The sequence below is a fragment of the Dama dama genome, chromosome 11 (genome assembly GCF_033118175.1).
Source record: "Dama dama isolate Ldn47 chromosome 11, ASM3311817v1, whole genome shotgun sequence".
In the NCBI taxonomy this organism is placed as follows: domain Eukaryota; kingdom Metazoa; phylum Chordata; class Mammalia; order Artiodactyla; family Cervidae; genus Dama; species Dama dama.
The window spans coordinates 677,841-698,839 of NC_083691.1; the positions used below are offsets into that span (position 1 = coordinate 677,841).

The 20,999-nt window shown below is 67.4% G+C and overlaps 2 protein-coding genes across 10 annotated transcripts in view; both read left to right on the top strand.

Annotated features, from left to right (window-relative positions):
- Window positions 1–17,137, top strand: part of EXD3 (exonuclease 3'-5' domain containing 3) — an 89,901-nt gene extending 72,764 nt beyond the window's left edge. For all 9 annotated transcript variants that reach the window (XM_061154091.1, XM_061154094.1, XM_061154090.1 and 6 more), the window contains 3 exons: window positions 11,382–11,475; window positions 12,887–12,925; window positions 13,180–17,137. In XM_061154091.1, coding sequence (XP_061010074.1) covers window positions 11,382–11,475; window positions 12,887–12,925; window positions 13,180–13,466 — 420 coding nt within the window. In that variant the 3' untranslated portion in view covers window positions 13,467–17,137. The remainder of the gene's footprint in view (window positions 1–11,381; window positions 11,476–12,886; window positions 12,926–13,179) is intronic.
- A 1,106-nt stretch (window positions 17,138–18,243) lies between these two features.
- NRARP (NOTCH regulated ankyrin repeat protein) lies at window positions 18,244–20,421 on the top strand. The gene has a single exon (XM_061156146.1). It carries the CDS (start codon window positions 18,318–18,320, stop codon window positions 18,660–18,662), a length of 345 nt encoding a protein of 114 aa, XP_061012129.1. The 5' UTR covers window positions 18,244–18,317; the 3' UTR covers window positions 18,663–20,421.
- The last annotated feature ends 578 nt before the right edge of the window (window positions 20,422–20,999 follow it).

Genomic DNA, 20,999 nt, shown 5'->3' on the forward strand with positions numbered 1-20,999 from the left:
GCAGTGGTGGCAGCCGGGGGGCGAAGGTGGGGCGCAGGGGGTCCAGGACACGCCTCACGGTGGGGCCAGGATCCGAGGTTTCAGGCTGAGACCCAAGTTGTCGACAGGGCAGGTCCTGGATCTGGGCTCTCAGGCGGCTGGTCTAGGGGGTGGGCCAGGTACCCCGAGCTCTCCGAGTGGGCGTGGGGGTGGCAGGAAAGGGGCTTCCTGCCCAGCTGCGGTCCTGCTAGCAGCGTCCCTGTGTGGTAGACGTGCATCCCACACGTGGTCAGTGGGTGATGAGAGGTGAGGTCCCTGACCCCAGGATTGGAAGCGGAAGGCAGCCGCAGCAGCGGACACGGGGCTGCTGGGAGGGGGCAGGCGCCAGGGAGAGACCGTGTGCAGTTTATGGCCACAGCCCAGGAGGGAGGCAGGGTTTCGGCACCCTATGGGTCTTTGTCGGGAGGGGTCCCCTGCAGAGCCTCTGAGGCCCAGGGTTGTCCAGCGGCCTCCAGCGGGACTCAGCTGCTGAGGAAGGTGGGCTGGGTGCACCCAGGGCAGGAACCCCCAGGTGGCAGACCGCCGTCCTGGGGCGCCTGCAGCCGTGCGCTGGGACCCCAGGAGGCAGGCGCAGCCACAGGCAGAGAGGGGTCCCTAAGAGCTTAGGGTGCTTGGATCCGCGCGCAGCCTCTCAGCACGCAGGCGTTGGGCGGTGGCTCCCACCATGGTCCTCAGCCGTGGGCCTGGTCCCTGCGAGTGGAGGACGCTCCCTGCTGATGGACAGTGCCTGCCCCAGGGCGGGGCACCTCAGGCCACACACCCCGCCTCCCCTGCCCGGAGCCCCCCAGCCACGACGCTCCCAGCCTCACCCAGGAGCTCAGCCCAGCGCGGTGGCTAGGAATGGCTTACCTTCCCGGTCCAGCGCACGGGCCACCTCACTTCCTGTCTGGTGCGTGAGCCGGCTGGTCTCAGGGCCTCCCACATGTGGATGGGGAAGCCCAGGAAGGGGCTGTGCAGATGCCCCAAGTGGATGCCCCAAGGCACGGTGACCAGTGGCTCCGTGTGACTGCGGACCCTGTCCTGCCTGAGGCCACGGCCCAGGCCCGCGTGGCCCCTGAGCCCGTGTGGACATCAGAGGGCACTGGCCACTGGCCAGCAGAGCGCCGCAAGCATAGGACTGACCGAGGGAGCACCTCCGAGCCGTTCTCGGCCAGCAGGGTCCCATCCTGTGCCCCCAGGGCCCGAGCTCCCTGGACGCTGGCTCAGAGCCACCACCGCCCCTGCCCAGGCCAGAGCTGGCCGCTTCCCTGGAGAGCTGCCGCCGCCAGGCTGAGTTTCCATTTTCTTTTCCTTCCTTCTGCTATTTTGGTGCTGTTCCCAGAGGGAAAGCCCACTGGACACACGAAGTGTTCCCAGAGCCGCCAGCCGCTCTCGCGGCTCCACATCGGGGTATGCGGTGGGAGCAAGTGAGGCTGGAGGGGCTGGTGGGCCCCGCCACGCGGAGGTGACCCCTGACAGTAGGGAGGCAGCCCACCCACCCCAGGGCCCAGAGGGCGAGGAGCACTGGATCCCTCCAGCAGGGCAGGGTCGTGACCCCCGGAGCTGGTGACTGGGGCCTGGGACCGTCCATCGGGAACGTCCGCCAGGAGGACATTCCCAGTGCCGTCCACCCTGGGAAAGGATCTTATCAAAGAAATTTAAGCTTAAAAAAGTCTCAGAGCAGAAACCCAGGCACAGTCGGGCATAACGTCTATTTTACCGTCCCTGCGGCCCCTCTTCTGTGGTGGGGAGTGGGCTAAGCCCCATTGAGGGGTGTCCTGGGGGTCAGTGACGTCGGCCCCTGGAAGTGGCCTCCAGGAGGACAGTCACCCCACTTGGGGGGGGGGTTGCACTCAGCAGGGGGTCCCCTTGGGAGCGGCGCTGGGGGAGGAGACTGCAGCTGGGGGCGGGGCCTCGGGGCAGGGCCTCAGGGGCGGGTTTACGCCCCCAGGAGCCCCGTGCTGGGCAGAGGCCGTGGGAGGGAGGAGGGTGCTGCCTGGGCTGATGTCTGGTGGGGAGCTGGCTGAGCGAGGGCTCTCAGGGCCCGAGCACGTCAGGGCACCCTGGGCCAGCGGCCCCCAGCGCCTGCACCATACCTGGGAGGCCCGCAGTGACGGGGCCCGGAGTCCGGACGCAGGGGCCAGCGGGTCGCCGGTGCCCAGCCCGTCCCCAGGCGTGGAGACCCTCCCTGTGTCCTGAGGGGCAGCAGCAGACGTGGGGACAGACAGGAAGAGGCGGCGGCCCTGACCCCGCCCCTCCCCGGCCTTTGTGCTCTGCGGCCCCCAGCCCCGTTCCCACACTCGGTGCCCCCGGGGTCACGCAGGCACAAAGGCTGCAGGAGGAGGGGCCCCACCCTGTGCAGGCAGGGACCTGGGGCCACTGGCTCCCGAGGCCGATGGAGGGGCCTGTCACAGGCCTCCAGGGCGGGGGAGGGGGGGGTGGCTATGGGGGCCCAGCATGCCCCCAGACTCGGGATGCCAGCCAGGATGCAGGGCCGTCAGCAAGCTCAGTACAGCCCCCCGGGGCAACACTCGGGTGGGCACCGCAGATCGCCCCAGGCCTCCCCACAGCCCACGGGGCCGCCCTCCCGACACACTCCTCCCCTTCCGGGAACGCCCCGGGTCCACCAGAGCCCAACCCGGGTCCCAGCACTTGGCTCTTGGGGGACCTGGGGACCTGGACCCCCCTGGCCCGGGACCCCGCTCCTGGCAGCCCCCTTCTTTAGGAGGGCCCCGTGGCTGGCATGACGGTGGTACCCACGCCCTCGCACTGAAGCGGGTGCCCCAGGTGCGGCGGCCGGCAGTCTGTCAGCGTACCGGCCCCACGTGGACCTCACACGCTCCTGCAGGGCTCCCAGGGGCCCGTGTTGTCCGAGATGTGTGAGGAGACCCTGGAGTGGCCGGGGTGGGGGCCCAGCTCAGTGCCCAGGGAGGTCCCTGGCCCAGCTGACTGCAGGTGCCCAGCAAGCACCCCCCTCCTGGCTCCGTCTGTCCTAGGGTCACTCCTCTCTGGACCTTGGTCCTGAGCATGTGTCCTGGGAGGGGCTCCTACCCCCCCGTCTGGGGTCCTCCCGGGATATACCTCCTGGACGTTGACAGGTGCTCACTTGAAACACCTTGTCGCGCTGGGTCTGCTCTCAAGCTGCGGTCCTCGGGCTTCTCCCGTTGGGGCACGCAGCATCTTGGGGTGCAGGCTTCAGTGGCTGTGGCGTGTGGGCTCTGCTGCCCCGAGGCCTGCGGGGTCTTCCCGGACCAGGGACTGGGTCGGTGTGCGTCTGTGCCCTCAGAGTTCTGACTCTAAGCAGGTCGGCCCTTTTCGAAAGTGAACACCTGGGGCTTCCCTGGAGGCCCAGATGGTAAAGAATCCACCTGCAATGCAGGAGACGCAGGTTCAATCCCTGGGTTGGTAAGAACCCTTAGAAAAGGGAGTGGCTGCCCACTCCAGCATCTTGCCTTGAGGACTTCACGGACAGCGGGACCTGGCAGTCTGCAGTCCACGGGGTTGCAAAGAATTGGACGCGACTGAGCAACTAACACTTTCATTTCCCTCGCTTTGCGAGGCAGATTCTTAGCCGCTGGGAAGCCGCCAGAGGCTCACTGTTTAAGAGGGCCGACCTGCTTAAAATAGGAACTCCGAGGGTACAGACTCACCTCACAGAGGACAGGTGTGCAGCCCAGTGCCTGGGACGCAGCCTGGGATGCCCGGCCCCCGGTACACAGACCCGTGCGGCGGACGTGGTCCACAGCCACGACCAGGACGCTGCCCCTGCCAGGCCAGCATGACGTGGGCCTGAGGGGAGCCAGCGGGGGCGGGGGAGGACAGGCCTCTGGGGGCCGCCTGGTGCCCTCAGCTCCACCCTTCAGCCCGGGGTCAGTAAGGCACCTTGGGCAGTAGGAGGGCACCCGAGGGTCTGGGGGCTCCTGTTCCTCCGCGTCCTCCCCCCAGCCCACAGCGGTGCCGGAACCAGCCACGGAGCCAGCAGGAGCCCCTGGCCGGATGTGTCAAAGTGTCGGTCCCTCAGTCGTGACTGACTCTTTGTGACCCGTGGACAGTAGCCCGCCAGGCTCCTCTATCCGTGGAGTTCTCCAGGCAAGAATACTGGAGTGGGTTGCCATGCCCTCCTCCAGGGGATCTTCCCCACCCAGGGGTCGAACCCAGGTCTCCTGCGTTTCAGGCAGATTCTTTACCGCCTGAGCCACCAGGGAAGCCCAGACACGTCAAAGGCCAGCTCTAGACCCACTGCCCAGTGAGCCCGAGAGGAACAGGGAGGGCAGGGCGCTGAGGACCTGCCTGCCTCAGGGTGAGGGGTGCGCGGGCCCAGCCGGGGCAGCAGGACAGGTGGAAAAGGGCCCATCTCACTGCCAGGGTCCCCCGCGGCCGGGCTGGCTGACGGGCAGGAGACAACCTCCCCCAGAGGTCAGACTTCCCAGCCCAGGAGCCAGAGCCCGTGAGTGCAGGCCTCGGGATCTGCAGGGGAATGTTCATTGCCAGCAGCCCTGTGTGTCACACGCTGTCCACAGCTGCTCCTGCAGGGGCCCCACCCCAGCCCTGCTGCTGAGGCCAGTGCCAGAGAGGACCAGACGGACCCAGGGGCCTGGCCCACTGTCCCCCTCAGCCCTGGATGGAGCAGGCGGGACAGGCTTGGGGCCTCGGTGGGCAGCCCTGGTTGGGTGTGGGAGGGTCCTCGGGATGACAGAGTGGGGCCTGTGCAGGGGGTGCCCACGGGTGGACAAGCTCCAGGAAAGGCACGCGTCATCCCACCCCCACCTGGCCACCTTTCCCTCCCTGGCTGCAGAGTAGTTGGGGGGAGGGGACCCCCTTCCCACCCCCTCCCCACCCCCTCCCAGGCAGCCCCTCCGCCCACCCTCCAATGTGCCCATCAGAGGCACATCTGGGGTGAGCCAGGGTGGCTGGTGGGGCCTTGACCCAGGCGGGTGGGGGCCTCGGTGAGCCCACAGCCAGCCTGGGATGGGGTGGGGGGGCCTCAGGAGAAGGTGGGCACTGGGCAGGGCAGTGAGTGGTGGAGTGGGGTCCCCTCCGGTGTGGCCTGACTCAGCAGCTCCTGCTGACCTCACTGGGTCCCACACGTCTCCCCAGCCCTGGCAGCACCTGAGCAAGTGTTCTGCCCACCAGGCCGGCCAAGCCCGTTTAGATGCCACCTCCTCCAGGAAGTCTTCCAGGCCCCCAGCCCAGTTTGCGGAGTCCCACCATCCTTTGGAGGAGGACTCCAGGGTGCGCCCTCCTTGGGTGCCCCCCGCTGTCTGAGGGCCAGGCCCCACTTGCCTGTGGCAGGGGCACACGGGGGGCGGCCCCTCCCCGACGTCCCCAGCCCGCATCCCTCTCCCCGCTGGCTGGCGCCCGTCCCCTCCCACAAGGCCCTGGGCGGCTGGGGTCCCCCGCCCCCCTCGGCCCCGCCGGCGCGGGAAGGCAGGCGGGCGGGCAGGCGGCCGTTTGCTTTTGAATCCGGGCCGGGCGCCCTGAGTGGCCCTTTCAAAGGCCGGCGGGGGTGGGGGCCGTTCCCAGGCGCGCCCCGCCCCCCGCGCCGCCCCTCCGCCCGCTTTCCCACGCGCCCGCCGCCGGCGGTTCTCACGGCCGCGCCCCTCCCCCGTCTGGGAACTGCCCGCGCCTGCTGCGCCGGGGGTGCCGGGGAGCCCCGGGAAAGGGGTGCCACCCGGGCTCCTGGGGACGGCGGAAGGGCACGGCCGCCCGGGGGGACCGCTGGGAGGGCTGGGTGCCGCCTAGGGGGGGTGCTGAGGGAAGGGTCTTGTGTGCTCCCAGTGGGGTCCTGGGGGGCCTAGGGGCACATACTGCCCGGTGGGGTAACCGGGAACCGCGGGAGGGGCTGTGTGCTGCCTCGGGCGTTGCTCGGGTGGGGGCCCAGGGACCTGCTGCCCAGGGGAGAATGAGGGGGCCCCAGGGGATGGAGAACCGTCCCAGGGCCAGAGTCCCACTGCATTCTCTGACCCAGATTATATTTGAGTCAACCTGGAGCCTGTAGCTGCCCACCCACCCTGGCCTCACAGAGACACGGGGGTCCTGGCCATGCCTGCCTGTCCCCTGGGAACAGTGAGCTCTGCGACGCCTCCTCCCCGCGTTGGGGCCGCCCGATTGGGAGCAGGTCCCGGGGCAGCCGTTACTGCCTCTGCTCCTCCTAAGGGCCCGGGCGGCCGGTCGCTGGACTTGGCAAAGGCAAGGACAGAGCCTGTGGATGGGAGCGTCCAGCACACTCCCACCAGTGGTCTGAGACCCACGTGTCAGCCCCTGCACCCCCCTCAGGGGCTGTGACTGTCCACTGTGATGGTCCGGGAGGGTGGACTTTGCCATTCTTCTGGGCCATGCTCACAGCCCTAGGCCTGCCTGGGTGGACATCAGCGTCCAGGTGAGCGGACGTGGGGTCTTATCCTGGTGGCCTAAGCTGTCAGCCCGCTGTCCCCACACAGTGGTGCTGGGCTGGGACTGCGGCTGGGAGAGGAGGGGACAGCTTGAGAGGATCGGAGGACAAGGAGGGACCCCGACCGAAGCACAGCCTGCGGCCCGGACCCTGAGGGTGGGGCTCAGACACACCCCAGCCGGGGGCGAGCCAGGCGACGCTGGCTGGGCTGCCCCTCAGTCAGGCCCCTGTCGTCCAGGCTGCTTCTCGGACCCGTGCTGATCTTCCGCGGCACCAGACCTGCTTTCCTCTCACTGTCCCCAGTGCCCGTCCCCTCCCCATCCGCCAGCAGGGGCAGCGCTCCCGTCACGGCTCCTCCCGCCCCACAGTGGAGGCCGGAACACACCTTTGCAGCCTCATGCATGAGTGTGCATGCGTGCACAGGAGGGCCCCTCCACTCCTGCAGACACGTGTCCTCACCTGACACCTGACACACGGACACAGGCACAGACACACGTGCACACACGGACCCACATGTGCACACACAGACACGTGCACACACGCACACAGGGACACACACACAGACACACGTGCACACACAGACACACGTGTACACAGGGACACATGCACAGACACACGTGCACACACGGACACAGGGACACAGACACGTGCACACACGCACACAGGGACACACGCACAGACACACGTGCACACACAGGGACACACACAGACACACACAGCCGCGCTGAGGTGGGTGCTCTTTCCCCTGAGGACCTGGGTGCTTCCAAGGCACCCTTGTGCAGAGAGGGGTCCACGCACCCGCCCAGACTTGCCCTGTCGGCAGGGTCTCCGGGCCCTAACCCGGCCCTGCCCCCCAGGGTGCCGACAGCGCCGGAGGCCCCACAAAGGGGCCGGGCCTGTGGGAACTGACCTCCCTGGGCCAGGGGGCGGGGCCGGCACCGAGCGGCCCAGAGGCGCCGGCTGGGGGCTGGAGCCTGCTTCACGGGTCAGGAGAGCCCTGGCTGGGGTTTCAGACCTCCCCAAGCAGGCCCCACCCCAACCCCACACCTCCTCGGAGGCCTGGGGTGGGCCCTGCTGCCCCCAAGTGTGCTGGCAGGGAGGGGGGGGTCGCCCCCCCCAGCGCCTGAGGGCTCAGCCGGGGCAGGGGAGGGGCAGCAGGGCTCCGAACCCTCCTCCAGGGGCCGCGGCTGGTCTGGCAGGAGGCTCACAGCCCTGCCTGGGTGCTCCGAGCCGACAGATGACCCAGGGCCCCTCCAGAGCCACCGGACAGCGTGGGAGAGCGAGGTGGAGGGCAGACCCAGGCAGCGCCTAATCGCTTCCTCCACCGCCGCCTGTCCACGCACGGGGTGTCAGGCCCGCCCCCCCCCCCAGGGGCCTTTCATACCAGCCCTTTGTCCCTGCGCCCATCACCATTTGTTGGGGCGGCTCTGGGGGGTCATGGTGCAAAAACTGGCCCAGGGAGGCCTCTGGACCCTGCGGCTCAGGACCTCAGGCAAGGATGGGGGGGCGGGTGGCGCTTGGCAGGGACCAAATGGGGCCAAGGGCCTGGGAACACACTGGTGTCCTGCAGCAGAGAACGGCTGTGCCCCCAAGGCCTCTGACGCGAGTGGGAGACGCTTGCCAAGTGCAGAGTGGGAGGTGTCTGCGACCCCCGCCCCATGCAGAGTGGGAGGCATCTGTGAGCCCCGCCCCACGTGTGCTTCTCTTGCCGCGTGCTTGTGCAAAAGTGATGTTTATTTTTTTCTACTTTTTTATGCTTTGCTGTAAATTTGCTCTAAATGAGTACGTAAGGGGCATTATTCTAAAGCATGTCATAGCTTCTCAGCCCAAGCCCCCATCTTCCCTGCCTGTGGGGCCTCCAGGGCCTGGGTACCAGACTGACCGCATCCCCCATCCTGGAGGGCCTAGCTCCCACTGGAGGTGGGCAGCGGGGCCTGTGGGGGTCCCCAGGGCACCAGCCTACCAGGAGCGCAGTCCCGGCCTGCTGCTGGCAGGGCAGAGAGCCTTGCCCAGGTCCTCGGAAGTGGCTCCCTCCACTAGGCTCCCAGCCTGCGGCCCCGCCCCCTCAGGAGAGCTGGTTCTAGCATGCCCTGTGCCCCAGCGGCCGCTGGTGTGCCCCCCCCCTCCACCAGCCCCCGACTTGGCCCAGGACTGGTGGAGGCCTAAGGGTGTTCACAGGCAGTTTGCAGCAGGCTGTGCTGAGCCCGTGGGCAGGAGCATGGGTAAGGGTGAGGCCCCTGGCGCACACGCCTGGCCTTCCCACTGGCTTCTGTGGCCTGGCCAGGCCCACGGTGACAGCCCTCCCCGGCCCCCGACACCGGTGCACCAGCCGCCCCCGCCTGGTGGCGCAGCACACGCCGTGGGCTCTGGCGTGCGTGCGCCTGGGGCTGGTGGGAGCAGGCGTGCCTGGAGACACACAGCGCGGGACAGACCCGTGACCTCCCTCTCGGCAGGCGCTGCTGGATGCGGCCGGGATTCCTGGGCTCAGAGCTGAGAGCAGGCCTGCTTGCAGACAGACTCCCAGTGCCTCTTCAGCTGTCCCTCCCCAGCTCTGTCTCAGAGGCTCACAGACCCGCCAGGCCCATCGAGGGCTGGGGTGCCTCCCAGGGAAGTAATTGGCCAGAGTAGCCCCTCGCCGCCCTCCTAGGGCTGTGGAGGGTGGGCCGCCCGGCCGCGCCGGCCTGGCTTTGGGTCCTGGGCCACCACCAGTCCCCTGGGCCGGTCCCTGCTGGTGGCCTTCCCCCGGGGAGGCAGCCTCCCTGACGGTGGGCTCCAGCCCCTGCCTAGGAGGTCCTCACTCCTGCTCAGAGTCGGGCGGCTCAGCGGGCATGAGCTCCAGACAGCCTGGGCGCCGTGGGAGCCAGGCCCAGGCAGACCCCAGGACGGGGGAGCCAGGAGCCTGCCCATCCCTCCTGCCCCCACTCACCCGCCTGGCCAGGCTCTGGGGGTGGAGGCCCACCCTGCCCTCAGGCCCCCAGCCCGGATGGGGTCCCAGAGACCTCGAGGGACCCAGGAGACCACACTGTCCAGGGCACCCACAGCCCCCTGCTGGTATCTGCCCAGATTCGCTGACGTCCGAGCCTGGGGTCTGCACAGGCCCTGCAGGGAGTGGGCCCGGCTCAGACACCACCTGCCTACACCCGCACAGTGGGGTGAGGCCCCTGCCGGGTGGGGCCCCCGGCCAGCAGATGGGTGACCGTGAGCAGGTTCCTCAGCCCCTGGGAAGCTCCTTGAGAACAGGGGGTCAGAGGCTCCATCCTCCCCCATGGGGCAGGGGAACGGGCTGTCAGCCTCTGACTGGGTGTGCGCTGAGCCCCCGGCTCTGCTCGGGGCACTGGGCAAGGGCGGCTGGACCCTGTGCTGGACAGGGAGGTCCTGGGTGCGGGCCCTCCTACAGACGGGGACCGCACGACGGGGCGGGCGGGCGGCTCAGAACCGGCTCTTCCAGCCGGGCGTGGCAGTGGAGGCAGGGGTGACCGCCGGGCCCGGCCGTGGGCAGCGGCCGTGGGAAAACCGGCACCGGCGCTTCCCGAGGGTGGGGCGGGCCTCACAGGGCACCGAGCGTTTGTCTGCGAGTGACTCAGCGTGAGCTGGCGCCCCGCCCCAGGCGCGAGCCACTGGGTGCTGGGAAGGCCGCAGACCCCATCAGCTGACCCCGCCCCACCAGGCTCCCGCACCTGCTGGTGCTGACCGTCAGGGGGCCTGGGCAGGGAGAGCCCGGCCCTGGGCAGGCAGCCCGGCCGGGAGGCCAGCTGGCCCGCCTCTTTGCAGCTCCTCCCCGGCTGGGCCTGGAGTGACCGCCGGCCTGACGTGCAGCCGGGCCCTGCCCACGCTCCTGCCCGCTTGGCCCTGGTATCTGCGATGAGAAGGCAGAAGCATGCAGGTGTCTCCCTGCGCTGGAGTCTGGCCAGGGGAGAGGAGGCCCTCCGGGGGGCTCTGGGGAATCGGCCTCGCCCCCCAGAGGTGGCCCTGCCCATCTGGCACCTACTGTGCCACCTGCTGTGGCACCCCTGGCCGTGATGCTGGAGGCCGAGCTCCGTGATGAAAGGCTTTGGGGGGAAGACGGTGTGTGTGAGTGGTGCAGGAGCCCCCCACCCTGGCTCCAGGGCCCCCGCCGCTGCCCGCCCCAGGCACTCCCCCTCCAGGGACTGACGGGGCTCACCAGGTGAGGGGTGTGCCAGGAACACCAAACAGGCACCCTCCTCCCATGGACCGGCTCACCCCCTGACTGACAGGAAGCCTTGTGTGCCCATCTGGGAGCCGGCCAGCCCCCCGCCCTAACCCCGCTGTCCTGCTTGGCCCACCTTGCCTGCCCCTGGGAATCCTGTGTCTAGACCCCTGCCAGGCAGTGGCCATCGTGAAGTGATGGGGTGGCTGCATCGGGAGGCCCATCCCACCCCTGGGACGGTGAGGTTGGCGGGGCCGAGCCAAGGTCTTCATGGGCACTCACTGCTAGACCAGGATCCTGCGTGGCTGGGCTCCTGCCCGCACACACTCGGTCCCAGCAGGCTCCAGACGGTGCCAGCCCCCGGGGGCAGGTGGGGCCAGGTGTCACTGAGAAGTATGGACGCCGGATTGGCCCTGGCTGGCTCCAAGATGGGCCGAGGAGTCAGAGCAGCTGTCGGGCCGCCCCCTTGGCTTTCTAATGCTGGGCCTCCGTCCCCCACCGGTGTTGAGCCATCAGGGGCCCAGGCTTGGCTCTGGGGTTGGGGAGGACCGCTGGGTGGTGGCAGAGTCCTGCTGGGGCTCAGGAGTTGGACGAAGCTGCCCAGGGCCAGCTTGGAGCCCATGCAGTGGAGGGGGGGGGGGGGTTCCCCGGAGGTGGTGTGCCCCGCGTCCTGCGGCGAGAGGAAGGGAAACGTCATGTGTCTGTGAAACCCCCTGGGCCGGGCCGGAACCACAGGGAGCACAGGGCTGGGGGTGGGGGGCTGCAAGAATGCCCCGCGGCCCCAGCGCCTCCTCTGCCCCCCAGGCCTGCAACTGTGACCAGTACCTGAGGGTCTCCAAGGACGTGATGAAGCAGCTGGTGCGGCTCAGCGTCCACCCAGGAGGCCCCGGTGGTGCCGGTGAGTGGGGCTCCTTGGGGTCTGTGGGCGGTGGCCCCACCGCTGGGTGCTCCCGGGGCCAGCCCACTCGGGCTGCCAGAGTAGTGCCTGCGGGCAGGGGAGCCAGTGCTCGGTGCCAGGAAGAGGGCTGGGACCTCAGGCCCTCGGGGCCCCTGTGGCCGTGGCCCCTGCTTTCTCCCCAGTGGGCCCTGCTCAGTCACCCTGCCCCACGTGTGGAGTGTACACGCAGACACACACACATGCACCTTGCAAGCAAAGACACATGCTCGGCAGCACATGCATGCTCACACGCCTGCCTGTGCATGCTCAGCCATGTGCACACACGTGTTCACCTGCTGGCCCTTGCATCACTGGCCTTGCCAAGCAGCAATCTGAACGTTGGGGAACCTGGGTGCCCGGGAAGGCAGGTGAGCGCCGGGCGTCCAGATCAGGGGCCCAGCCTCAGCTTCCCTGTGTGGCGGGCGGGCGGGAATGGAAGAAGGGCCTCTTGGGACCACCGAGGGGGAGCCTGAGCCCAGGGCGTCCCGGGCCCCTCTGCACTGTCGGTGCCCGGGTGCCATCTTCTCTGCCAGCCGCTCCTGTCCTGCCCACATCCCTCGAAGGTTTGGGGCCACGCACGGTGGGTGAGCGCTAGTGATGGCAGTGTCCAGCGCTGGGCAGCTCTCTGCTCTCCAGAGCGTGGCTGCGACTTGCTTGAGGTGAGGGGGGGAGGGGCGGGGCATGAGCAGTGGCCGCCATAGGGGGCCCCCGACACCCCAACCAGGGGCTCAGCCTGGCCCTGGGCAGCAACCCTCGGGCTGTCAGGTGAGGCCTAAGGTCGTGGCCTCGCTAGGCCCCACAGAGGCAGCGGGACTGGGAGGGGGGGCCGCCTCAATTCAGAATCCGGCTGCAGTTAATCTGGAGCCATCTGCAAGGAGATGTTTGCCGAGCAAATTACCAGGGTCAGCGGGCCTGGGGCCGCTTCTCCCACCTGCTGGCAGGGCCCTCTGTGGGGGTGGGCCTCTCGCGGGGTCTCTCCTGCACCCCGAGGCCCCACGGTCCCCTGGGCCCCTGCCCTCCCCACCCCGCCCCATGCTAGCTGGTTGCGAAACTCACTCCTTGGCAGTGGGCTTATCTGCTCATCGCCACGGATGGGCCGCCCCCGCCCCACCCGGCCCACAGTTCTCAGGCCCCCAAGTCCCCTAATCAGCCGATCTTGTGCCCAGAACTTGTTTCCCAAGGACCTTTGAGCCCCAAGAATGTCCCAAGGTGTGAGTTCCCATGGGAGGGAACTGGGCTGGCACAGAGCGTCTTGGCCCCCTGCCCTTTGCCCTGTCCCCGCGGGGTGGGGGCTGGGCACTCGGAGGTGCCTCGTGGGTGCTGGGGCCACCCGCCCTTCCCTGGGACTGACCCTGACGTCCTTGATTGACAGGCAGTGAGGCCCCCCACAGCGATGGTGAGCAGGAGACAGGTGAGCCCGGGGGCCACCCACCAGGGACACAGGAGCCCCGGCATCTGGAGCCCCAGGATGGGGGGGAGGGAATGGGCCTGTGCCCCATGGGGAGGGCAGTGCCAGGGAAGGCCGGGAAGAAAGAGGCCAGTCCCCTGTGACCCAGAGGGCCCCTCGTAGGAGAGGCCGGGGGCTGAGGGAGGAGCCGCCGAACAGTGTGGGGTGGGGGCCGCCTGCCTGAGGGCGGGGCTCAGGGTGGCCGCTTCCATGTCCAGGCTCAGCCCTGGAGGAGGCCCCCGAGGGCTGCACCTATGACCCCCCTTGCCGTTGGCTGGAGGACACGGACCTGCAGACCCGCGTGCCAGCCACGCTGGCCAACGGCACCCGGCTGCAGCTGGCGGGCATCCCAGCAGGCGTGCTGCGGCGGCCCAGGCTGCAGCATTTCTACTGCTGCACCGGCTGCGGCAAAGTCTTCTGGGAAGGCTCCCACCTGGCCCGAGTCACCAGCAACTTCCAAGAGGTCCTGGAGGGCACCCCCCGCCCAGCCAGCGGCCCCTCCTGAGAGAGGGACCCAGGCCGCCCGGGGTAAACGTGCAGAAGCTGCACAGGTGGTGGCTGTGGGCTCCTTCCTCTGGGCTCCGCTCCCACCACGCCCCGCGCTCGCCACCCCCTCGCAGCCTGAGGGCTGGACCCAGGTGGCCCCCCAAACCTGCTGGAGCTCAGTGGGTGGGAGGTGCTGTGGCCGTTCCCATCACCTCCTCCACCAGGCACCCCCCAGGGCGAGGGCCAGGGCCCCAGGCCCCCGGGACAGGGTCTTCCCTGCTTTCCCCCAGCGAAGCCAGCCATGGGACTCCCCCGGGACGTCAGACTCCAGCGAGCACGGGAGGTGGTCCTGGAGGACAGACAGGCCCCTGCCCAGCCAGGCCATGACCCTGCGTGGCCTCAGCCATCGGGCTGGGCGGCCCCCGCTCAGGTCTTCGCCATGCAGAAGGCCCTGAACACACGTGCGTTGGAGCCTCATCGTCACAAGGCAGGAAGTAGCTGCCCTCTCGCCCAGGGAGACACAGGCTCAGACCCCGCGCTGACCCCCGGGGGGGGGGGGGTGGCTCATGCGAGCAGTGGGCCTGGGCCCAGACCACGGCCTGCCCTCGCCTGCCTCCCCCTGGCTCAGCCCCAGGAATGCGCACCCACCCTGGCCCACATCCCTTTCCTGTCCTTCCTGCCCAGAACGGAAACCAGCACAGATTTGGCCGCGGGGCCGGGCGTCTGCACCCTCTGCCCCGCCCCCGTGTTCCTGACCACACCAGGGACGGCCATGGCCTCTGAGCCCCCCGGGGTGTAGCCCCCGCCGTGTGTTGGGCACAGACCCACTCAGCCCCCCAGCAACGCTGGGCCTCGCTGGGCCAGGGCACAATCCACAGATGGGTCGGCCCGCCTGGGGTCGAGGGCAGTGTGCTGGGGCTGCTCTGCCCACCGGACTCCCCTCTCCCCTGAGGTCACTGGGCCTGGGCTGGGCAGGGGTGCCAGGGTGAATGGGTCCCCATGGGGGCAGGGACCCTCTGCAGCTGGGGTCCCGCTTCCAGGAGCAGGACCTCCGGCCCCATGTCCTGTCCTGGGACAGCAGCCCCGACCACTCCTCCCCCGCAGGGTTAAGAGGAAGCAGGGTAGGGGGGTCCCAGCCAGCTGCGTCCTGGGGACTCTGCCCTGACCCGCGGCCCCGGACAGACAGAGGCCAGCCGAGCCATGTCCTTCCAGGCCCCCATGTGGGTCCGCCCCAGCCCCGCCCAGCACTCCACGGAGAGGAGAGGACAGCTGAGCAGGACCCCGTCCTCAGGCCTCATGGCCCCGGCCCCGCCGGGCCTGCCTCCCGCCCCCCGCCCTCTGCTGCCAGGCTGGCTGCCTGCGTCCGTCCGTCCATTCGTCCGGGGACTCCAGACTCACAGGCTCACTGCTAGCCCATCCAGGCCCCGGCCCCCTCCCTGGCCCTCGGCCTGCGGGAAGCACCCTCCGCGCCCCGTGACTGCCCGGCCCGCTCTGGGCTAGGGGTCAGACGCTGGGCCGGCAGAGTGGGCTGCGCCCGGGTGCCAGGCCTCGGGGACTGTCTGCCGCAGTTCCTGCCCCGGGCTCCTTCCTCCGCGGCCGCTGGCCCGGGGCTGGTGTTTGTTATTTGATCTCTATCCTCGCGCCCTTCTACCAGGTGTCTGGGCTGCTGGGAAGAAACGCTCTCCTCTTTCCCACGCTCCCCGACACATTTTAATGAATTAGCTAGAAGCCCCGCCCCGCGGCCCGCAGCCCGCTCAGCCTCCCTCCCCTGCCGAGCACGTTAAGGTGGCTTCGGCCTCCTGTCTCCGGCCAGTGCCCCTCCCGCGCTGTCCTCCCCGCCGCCCCACCCAGTCCTCCCCAGCCGGGGAGGGGGGGAGGCTTCCTGTCACCCACTGCTCTGAGCCTCTAAAGGAAAGGGGTCCCCCAGGGGAGGAGGCCATCCTCCAACCCTGGACTCCTCCTGGGGCCGCACCCCTGGGCCAGCTCCCAGGAGGACATCGGTTTAGCCTGGTAGTCAGCGTTGGGCCTGTCACCCCAGATCCAAGGTTGAGGGCTTCTCCTTCCCAGCCAGTGAGCCCCTTGTCTGTTTGTGTAAATGACATCACGAATGCCACAGACACTGGGGGCTTCTCCAAGCCCCAGGACAGGGCCTGGCAGGGTCCCCAACCCCCGCCTCCCCACCCAGCACATCATTTGGAACAAATGTCCTCCTTTTGGACACGTCCTTCAGCAAACATCAGGAAGTGCCTCCTGGAGCCAGCGCCCCCCATGCCCCTCTCTGGTCCCGTCCTTGGACGGGGCAGCTCCGGGCACACGGTGTGTGGACCACAGCCACCGAGCACAGTTCCCCTCGGCCACGGAGGAGCAGGAGCCATGGGCTCCCCGCGGACAGGGTGGCCATCACCCTGGCCCCACAGATGAGCAGAGGGCTGGGGGCTGGGTGACCACAGGGCTACACCTGTCTGACCCACACTCTGAGGCCAGGGTCGGGGCGGCGGGGGGGGGGCAGCAGCGACCTCAGGCTGGGCTCCTGTGGCCTCTCTGGCCACACCGTCCCTGCCCGGGGGCACCGAGCTGACAATTTCATGCCCCGAGGTGGTGGCCTCGCGTTCCCACACTGAGCTCACAGGGCCCCTTTGTCTGCCGCCCGCTGCGGTGTCAATGGGACTTTTCTCCCAGGCTCTGCTCCCGGGCCCAGCGGGGTCTCCAGACGCTCTTCTCCAGGCCAGGGGGGCCTGAGCCCCCCACCTGGGTGGGGCCTCGCTCTGTGAACCCACCACCTTCTGGGGATGGGCCTGGGCGCAGCCGGGCCTGGCAGATACACAAAAAGCACAGACGCAGACCCGTCCTCAGAGTGCCAGCCCCTCCGTGCCACTCCGGGGAGCGGGTGCGGGGTGGCTGGGGTCCCCCGCAGGTCTCAGCTCTACACAGGGTCACCCCTTCTCACTCCGGAGGTGGACATGGGCCTCCCTCCCAACCACAACTCGTCTCTCGGGCTGGTGGGGAGGGCGGCTGGAGGTGGGCAGGGATCCCCACTCTCAAGGTGGTCAGCTCAGCAGCCACTGACCCCAGACCCCCTTACTGGGCCCAGGGACGTGTCTTTGCAGGATAAGTGGGCAAAGGAGGGGCTCCCCAAAGCAGCAGCACCCCAGTCACGCCAGGGCCAGGCTGAGCACAGGACCTGGGCCGGGTCTGTGCTCAGCTCAGGGCATAACCACCTGCATACTGGGGAGCAGAGCTGAGAAGGGGGGCTGGACCGCCAGCCTCAGGAAGAACAGAGCAGGGGCCTGGGTGGCCCTGGCCACCGGAAGGACCCCAAGGTGGGGCAGCCAGGGTCTGAGGTCTTGCCTAGTTCGTTCCGCGGTTTGGCTGTGACTTCTCCCAGGTCACAGAGTGGGGGTGGGCACTTCACCCACGTGGGTCTCCAGGCCTAGGGGACATGGGACAGACACCCACCCAGTTCATCACCAAACAGGGCCTAACAGGGTGGTCTCCCCAGCTGCCTCCTGGGAATCCCCAGCGGCCTCCGAAGGAATTCCAGTGGCTGCAGTCGCCCTGGGCCAACTGCTCTGAGGTTCATTCCTCCTTAATTTCCAACGACCGCGGCAGAGCTATAAACTGTGAAATTCTAATGAGGAAATTTGGCGGCAGTGTTAGAGTGTCAATAAAAAGCAGGTTTACTGTTTAGAAGTGAGTCATTTCAGAGTTCCCTTTCAGCACAGCATTGGCACCTTACCTGGGGCCGCTCACCTGGCCAGGCCTCACCCGGCCCAGTTCCTGCCGATTGGGTCGGCCCAGGAGAGGAGGCAGGCCCCTCCAGGGCGGAGTGGCTGACTGCCAGGCCGACCCCAGCCCCGTGGCCACAGACTCGATTCTGCTGGGGCAGTGCTGAGAAAACCTCAGGGCCTGGCTCCTCTTGCCAGTCAAGTTAGGGAGCTAACGGGGTGACCGAGGCCCCCCGGGGAGCGGTTCTCCAGCGGAAAGGCCCCGCGTGGCTGAGGTCACAGGCCCGAGGTGTCCTGGAGTTGTCGCCCTGGAGGAAATGTGTCCCGCGGGCCGGGCTGGGCGAGCCTCGTCCCTGCGAGCGCCTGGGGTGCTGGGGACGTGGAGGGCCCGCGGCCAGCACTCCAGGAGCGGGGAGCGAGACTGGGGGTCTCTACCCGAGCCCCGCCCCCCATCCCCAGTCTGAGATGCCAGCAAAGACCCAACCAGAGGAGGCGGCCCTCGCGCCCCTCGGGGTCGCGCTAGGCCTTGGGCTGGACCTGGTCTGTCCGCGCACGGAGCTTGGAATTCCCCGGGTGTCTAGAGGGAGCGTGGGAGGGGCGGCGGCCGAGACTCGGACCCCCGCCCACCCGTGGCCACCTGGCTCCCAGCCCCGCGCCGCCGGCGGCCAGCGCCCCCTGCCGCGCGGCCGCCCAACCGGACACGCCCCTCGCGGCCCCGCCCCGCGCGGGCGCTGCCCAATGAGCGGGCGGCGGGTGCGCGCGTCACGGGCGCCTATTGTCATGCAAATATAAAGGAGGTAAAAGGCGTCCTCGCGCGGCGGGCGGGCGAGTGCAGCGGCGCCTGGGGAGGCGCGTGGAGCCGCAGCCCGAGAGCGCAGGGACCGGGAACGCGGCGCCGCCGCTCCGGCCCGGCCGGCCACGCGAACGCAGCGCCCGCCCCCGTCGCCCGCCCGCCGGGCGCGGCTGGATGTGGCGGGGGTCCCGAGGCGGCGGCCCCCGGCCCCCAGCGCCCGGAGCGCCCAGGGGTGGCGTGCAGGGCCCGGGGGCGCCGCGACTTCCATGCGCCGAGGCGCGCCCCGAGGCAGCCGGGGGCCAGCGCCGAAGCCGCCGCCCGCGCTGAGCCGCGGCCCGCGCCTGGCGGAAGCATGAGCCAAGCCGAGCTGTCCACCTGCTCGGCGCCGCAGACGCAGCGCATCTTCCAGGAGGCCGTGCGCAAGGGCAACACGCAGGAGCTGCAGTCGCTGCTGCAAAACATGACCAACTGCGAGTTCAACGTGAACTCGTTCGGGCCGGAGGGTCAGACTGCGTTGCACCAGTCGGTCATCGACGGCAACCTGGAGCTAGTGAAACTACTGGTCAAGTTTGGCGCGGACATCCGCCTGGCAAACCGCGACGGCTGGAGCGCGCTACACATCGCCGCGTTCGGCGGCCACCAGGACATCGTGCTCTATCTCATCACCAAGGCCAAGTACTCCGGCGGCGGCCGGTGATGCCGGTCGAGACCCCGGCCCGCACGCGGGCCCCGCGCGCGTCCTCCTTGCTGTACCTTCCCGCCAACTACCTCGGTGTGCGCCCGGCCCTTGGCGCCCGCGGCCACCACGAGTCCGGCGCGCACGTCCGTGCCCACCGGGGACCGCGCACGCCCGAGACCGGGGGCCGGGGCCGCCTCCCCCCGCGGCCACCGGGGACCGGACGGGGCGCTTCCCACGGCCCCGCCCGCCGCCGCGCGGGTGGGGGAGGAGCGCGAGCCCCAGCCCCTTTGAAATTTGAGTCTCGCCACCAGCAAGTTCGGAATCCCGAGACACCGGATCCTCCTGCTCGAAATGTTTTCTCCCGAAGGTGGAAGGACCCGTGGCCGACGCGCGACGGAGGAGACGCTCTACCGTTCCCGGGGCTCTAAACTATTTATCACGTGTGTGCATATTTGTGGGTGATGTTTGTGCGCCTGAATTTTGTGTTTGGAAAATATTGTGCGTGGTCAATGTGGTTAAGCGGGGTGGGGGGGGTGGGTGGGCGGGGAGATGTACTTTTTTTTTTTTTTTTTAGTCTTAAAACTAAAAACTTGAGTCTTGTCATTTCTTGGTTGCACTGAAAATACCGCCGGCCTGATGGTTCCCCGCGCTGCTCCGTCCCCTCCGGCTTCTCCCCCTCACCTCCCCTCCTCCTCCCGCCCCGCCTTCCCCTCTCACACACACGATTCCGCGTGAGTTTTGGAAGCCCCGGGTCCCCCTCCCCTTCTCCGGTGAGAGGTCGCCATCCGCCAAGCCTGCCGGTTTGCAGAGCTTCCGTGGGAGCCTGGGTGCTCGGGTGTGGCGGTGACGGAGGTAGGGATCAAGCCTTTCTAGTTAGTTCTATTATAGTTAACAGTCGATTGCACACTTTTTTAAAAAAAGTAAATGGATTTGCCACAATTAAATGTCATAACATTTATGACAATATAAAATATTAACATATTTTAAGCCAAGTTTTAGGTGTATTTTTTGAATCTTGGTTATAGACCCAATTTTAAAGGGCGTTGTATCCAGCGTTGTGAAGGCAACTGTACCCATATTTATATTTTTATAAAATGCCTATAAGACTGTGAATCTCTTGTGCTACTTGCCGAGTGAGCTGAAGGGCCCCTTTACCCCTCTTCAGCCTCCCAGAGCTTCCAGGACCCGATTCGAATCCGAAAGCCCTGCCAGGCGGGAGGGGCCTCGCGAGGACCCAGGCCGGAGGCCGTCCCTCTGCGTCACTCTTAGTCCCGAAAGGCGCCCTTCCTGGTCTCCGAGGTTCCAATTTTCTATGCAACCCCACACCCCTTGTTGTTTTGATCCTGAGAAATAAAAGGGAGGCTGAATTATTCAAATTTAAATGAGGCTTCCCCAGGGTAGAAGTGCTGCTGACCCTTCGTGCAAAAATGGGGAGCACTTGAGGACACAGGTGGGTGGAGGCCCTTTGTGCGTGGCTGGTCAGATTTGGGCAGTCATCTGTGGCTTTTTATAAAACCTTGTGTGAGAAGAATATATTGATAATGTCAGTGAAAAGCAGACATTGAAACTGAGGCACAGATTACTCCAAAAGGAGTTTTTCTGTATATTTTTTTCTAGATGCAAATACCTTTTTAATTATGTTAATTAATGTTAAGACTCTAGGCTTACGTGGAAGCTGTGTATGGGTCCCGGTGTGATCACTTCTAACTGGACGAAGTCTGCAGCACATTCCTGAGTGTACGATATAGACTTGTAGCCCAGCGTGAAAAATTTATAAATAAATTTTTCATTGATCTTTTTATATTAAAGAAAGTCTGTTGGTTCTTCTTGGGCTTGGCACGGGATGAGAGTCAGGCTGCAACGTGCTGTTTGCAGTGACAACCGCGCAGTGCTTGGCTTGTCTCCACCGCAAGACAGAGCTGGCTCTGGGCTCAGCTCAGAGGCACCGCAGTGGCCACGCACAGGGCTTGTGAGGACCCCGCCTGCCCACCTTCTTCCAGCTGCAGGAGGGCGGCACCCCAGGGCGCCCAGAGCCGCTTCCTCTGCTCCTGGCAAAGCAGCCAAGGCCTCCCCATGGGAGTTCTGCTTGAAACTAACCTGCCCCCCCTAAAGCCAGCCTGCCAGGGCCCCTCTTGTCTCCTCGCCCCCAGCTCCTGGGGGTTTCTGCTGGACCACCTGCTGCACAGAAAGGGTGCCCTTCAAATGTTGGGGGGCTTCTGATGACTGTAAGGCCCCTCCTTCCCCTCTGGTCCTAGTGGCTCCTGAGAGTTAAGGCCAGCATGCCCCAAGCAGCCACTCCCCCAGGGCACAGATGCTGAAGGCCACTCTAGTCCACCCCTGGGGCTGGCATAGGAG